Source organism: Panthera tigris, chromosome B3 (assembly GCF_018350195.1).
Source record: "Panthera tigris isolate Pti1 chromosome B3, P.tigris_Pti1_mat1.1, whole genome shotgun sequence".
NCBI lineage: Eukaryota > Metazoa > Chordata > Mammalia > Carnivora > Felidae > Panthera > Panthera tigris.
The window spans coordinates 84,394,162-84,398,474 of NC_056665.1; the positions used below are offsets into that span (position 1 = coordinate 84,394,162).

General features: G+C 53.7%; 1 protein-coding gene across 1 annotated transcript; it reads right to left on the reverse strand.

Annotated features, from left to right (window-relative positions):
- Positions 1-262: 262 nt before the first annotated feature.
- On the reverse strand, positions 263-3,554 carry NFKBIA (NFKB inhibitor alpha). The gene is made up of 6 exons (XM_042989568.1): positions 3,208-3,554; positions 2,506-2,614; positions 1,960-2,170; positions 1,578-1,666; positions 1,190-1,450; positions 263-857 (listed from the first exon to the last, which is right to left on the reverse strand). Exons 1-6 carry the CDS (start codon positions 3,432-3,434, stop codon positions 810-812), a joined length of 945 nt encoding a protein of 314 aa, XP_042845502.1. The 5' UTR covers positions 3,435-3,554; the 3' UTR covers positions 263-809.
- Positions 3,555-4,313: the final 759 nt, after the last annotated feature.

Here is a 4,313-nt window from a genome sequence, read left to right on the forward strand (position 1 = left end):
CAGCTTGCTGCCACCCCCAGCCTGAGAATGGTGTTTCCTATCTTCTTTCAACAGCCTCCCCTCCCACACACAGGGCCCTGGGGCCGCCTGCAAACCCCAGCTGGGAGTCCTGCATACACAGCGTGAGAAGCTGCTTTCTAAAAGGTCTTTGTGGCTGGCTGTGGTAAGTGCTCCCACACAACTCCCCACCGCCAGTGGATGATCGGATAACTCTCAGATTAGGAACCCCGCTGCAGCCCAATGAGAATGATCAGGATAATTCTGTTTGTAAAAATCTGTTTAATAAATATACATTTTAGAAGTACCAAAATAATTACCAACAAAATACACAATGTACACCATTTACAGGAGGGTAACACAAACCTTGATAGGTAGTGACTTTTAACCCCACACCGCCAAAAGGTTTAACAACACACCTGGTTGTTACACGTCACAGGATACCACTGAGCTCAGCCACGGAATCCATAGTGACTCAATGGCAAAAGCACAATAAATAAAATGTAATCCTTTCATCACATTTTTGGATAACCTTCTCCAAAAACCCCATAGAGGTGAGGCTTGAAAGTGGTTTTCTTTGAATTCCAACGATCTTCTTTGTCCCCCTTCCAAAGTTCACGAAAAAAAAAAAAAAAAAAAATGGGGGCTGATCCAGAACAGTAAATGTTTCAGGCCACGCAGTGTGAAGTATGGTTGTAAGTAACCCCTTTTGATTTTTTTTTCTTTCTTTTTTTTTTTTTTTTTTTAGAAAAATAAAACTCTCTTTTTGTACAAATATACAAGTCCATGTTCTTTTAGGTACTTTTTGAAGCTCATAACGTCAGGCGTTGGCCTCCAAGCACACAGTCATCATAGGGCAGCTAAACACATGAGGAAAAAAAAGGCACGTTAAACTCCCAGAGCTTTGCCAAAAGCCCTGGGATAATGGTGAGGGCTGCTCCTGGAAGGAACTCAAGTATTCTTGGATTCTATTCTCCATAACCCAAACATAAATTAACTTCAGGGGCTGAGGAGTTTTCCTTTAATGTTCCTCTCCTTTAAAAAGGGCAAAGAAGACAGACACTCTTAGGATACTACTGGTCATGCACCCTGAAGTTTGAGAACTTCACTACATTGAGACCTTTGGATAAAGAGTAGCTCTAGGGGCCTGGGAAGGCAGTGCTTTGTGCAGAGTGACAAAGTGGAGACTCACCTCGTCCTCTGTGAACTCTGACTCCGTGTCGTAGCTCTCCTCATCCTCGCTCTCTGGCAGCATCTGAAGGTTTTCTAGGGTCAGCTGGCCCAGCTGCTGCTGTATCCGTGTACTTGGGCGGCCCCAAGTGAGCTGGTACGGGGAGTAGCCTTGGTAGGTGACTCTGTTGACATCAGCCCCACACTTCAACAAAAGCGACACGAGGTCGGAATTCTGCAGGTCCACTGCAAGATGGAGGGCGGTTCGGCCATTACAGGGCTCCTGAAACCAATAGGAATTTGAGATGTTTACAGCTGAGTTTGGAATTTCTGCTTGCAACAAAAATATGTGAAATCTTAGGAGGGCCCTGGAAGCTGATGCATTCCATCTGGAGACATGAAGCACTCACCTGAGCATTGACATCAGCACCCAAAGACACCAAAAGCTCCACGATGCCCAGGTAGCCATGGATAGAGGCTAAGTGTAGACATGTGTGACCTAGGAGAACAATGAAGAAAGTATAACCAACCACTTGTTTCAACCCTCAGATCCCAAGAAGAACCTTTCACCTATCCTTTTAGGGAACAAATTCTTCTGAATTTGAAGAAGTCAGAACATGGGTTCTGAATGAACTTTATAAAGGGATCAAATAGGCCTTTTGCACGCATATTTTCTCAACCTTTCAAGTGTTGAGTGTTTTAAGCTTTTGCCTGGACTCCTAAAGTTGGCCCACCTCTCCCTTCTCCATGTCACCTGCCTTCTAATGGGCAGGGTAGGACAGGCAGACCTACCATTGTAGTTGGTGGCCTGCAGGATGGAGTAGAGGTGCTGGGTCCTGCAGGTCTGAGTCAGGACTCCCACACTGGCCAGGCAGCCTTGCTCACAGGCGAGGTGTAGGGGGGTATTTCCTCGAAAGTCTCGGAGCTCAGGATCACAGCCAGCTTCCAGAAGTGCCTCAGCAATTTCTGGTTGGTTGGTGATCACAGCCAAGTGGAGTGGAGTCTACAAACAGAAGAGGGAACAGAAAGAGCATTAGCATGGCCCAAACTCAGTCTGTATTCCCTTGGACCCCAGAGAGCTCCTGATTGTGGGTGATGCTCCTCCCGGACAGGTATAAGGGGCAAGACAAATCCCAGAGGCCCCAGGTGGGCTTTCATAAAGTCCTCATCAAATCAATGGGATATTCTTTACTCTCTAGGATGTTGGCTGATTCCAATGTAAAAGGTCAGGACAGATAATGACCAGTGATGATTAATTTAGGAAGGATTGGGAGCATCTGTGCTAGAATGTAACTTCCTCACTGGGCCAGAGGCACGGGGCTGGGCAAGCCGGCGCACCTGCTGCAGGTTGTTCTGGAAATTGAGGAAGGCCAGGTCTCCTTTCACTTGGCGGACTACTTCCATGGTCAATGCCTTCTCTTCATGGATGATGGCCAAGTGCAGGAACCTAAGGGTAAGAGAGGGAAAAACCCCCAGGGCCGCTGAGTGCATTGCGTGGGGCCCAGGGAGGCGCGGGCTGCGGGGGATTGCGCAAGGCCGGGGTTTCTGGAGGCCGAGGCCGCGGTGTTTTCCGCGAGGTTATTATGAGCTGAGTGTTCCTGGCAGGCGCCCAGGGACTTTCCGGCCCCCCCCTCCTTCCTCCTAGGCGGGCGCCGGCCAGACCGCCCCGCCCTCCCGCCGGGCCGGAACGCCCTGTACTTCCCCTCCCGGCCGCGCGGCGCCCGCCAGCGGGGCAGAAACTCCCGCCCCTCTTATGCAAGCCGGGACTTCGCGTCCCCGCCGCCGCCCCGCCCCCGCCGAGAGGACCGAGGACCGGGACCCGGGGTGGGGGGGAGGGGTGCGCGCGGCTGCAAGGCAGAGCTGCTGCAACGCCGCCCCGGGATCTGACCCTAATCCTCTGCGCCCCCCCTTCCCTCCCCCGCCCCCCCGCAGCCCGCTGCTTTGCAAGGTCTCAGGGGCGGTGCATAAACCCCAATCTACGGACGCCTCCGGGCCTCGCGCTGCAGGCCCGGCGTCCCCACCCGGGCCCGCGACACTTACGAGTCTCCGTCCTCGGTGAGCTGCTGCTTCCAGGGCTCGGTGCCGCGCGGCGCCTCCTGGGGCTCAAGCCGGATCTCCCGCAGCTCCTTCACCATCTGCTCATACTCCTCGTCCTTCATGGAGTCCAGGCCGCTGTCGTGGCGGTCGTCCAGCAGCCGCTCTTTTTTGAGCGCGTCCCGGGGACCCTCCATGGCCCAGTCCTGGGCGTGCTCGGCGGGTTGAAACATGGCGCGGTGAAAGCTCAGGCGCTGCTGCCCAGGTGCGCTCGGCCGCGGGCTGCGCGCTCGCTGCCTCGCAGTGTCAAGGAGGGGAGGACCGCTGGCTGCGACTGTTGTGGGCTCGCCAGCGCCGCCGCGGCGCCCTATAAACGCTGGCAGGGGATTTCTCTGGGGCGGGGTCAGGCGCGGGGAATTTCCAAGCCAGTCAGACCAGAAAAGAGAACTGGCCTCGTCCTCTGCTCGGGCGGGGGGGTGGGAGGGGGAGAAGCCTAAACTCTGAGCCCGGGTTCATCAGAGAAACTCCCTGCGATGAGCCACTGGGGTCATGTACTGGGAACTTTTTGATGAACGCTGAGTGGCTGGAAAGTCCTCCCGACTAAGGCCCCCTCCCCCGGTACTTCCCTGCAGCCTGCACCTAGTAATCCTGTCCCTCTGCAAGAAACCTTTCCCTGGGGTTTCCCACGTTCGATTCGATTTGGGGTCGTCGACTGCTGAGATCCCAAAGAACGCAGACCTGCCGGGCAGTTCCTCCTTGGGGTTTGCCAAACTGCCGGTCCTTTCCGATTTTTGCTCTTTTGAAAACTGGAGTGGAAATGATGGCTAGACGAGGGGATTTGTTTCCCCAAACTTTTCTCTGCGGGGAAGGACGCCCTGGCGGGTTAGAAGGTTGCAGACTGCCTCTGCCATCCTGCCAGTACCAGGCTCTTTGCAGCACAGGGACAGGTAGCAAGTCCCCGAGCACTCCCTCTCCTCAGGTAGAAGTTGTGAATGCTTTGGCATTAAAAGTCTAAATGCTTGGAGAACCCTCAAATAGTTTCCTCGGGATTAACAGTCCTATTGACTGGAGAGGGAAGCACTCTGCCCTGCATTCAGGGGAAAATGCTGAAT

Coding starts and splice junctions, on each gene's coding strand:
- NFKBIA (XM_042989568.1), bottom strand. CDS start 3,434: ATGTTTCAACCCGCCGAGCACGCCCAGGACTGGGCCATGGAGGGTCCC. Junction 2,171..2,505: donor TCCAGAACAACCTGCAGCAG/GTGCGCCGGCTT, acceptor TTCTGTTTGTAG/ACTCCACTCCACTTGGCTGT. Junction 1,451..1,577: donor GTGCTGATGTCAATGCTCAG/GTGAGTGCTTCA, acceptor TATTGGTTTCAG/GAGCCCTGTAATGGCCGAAC.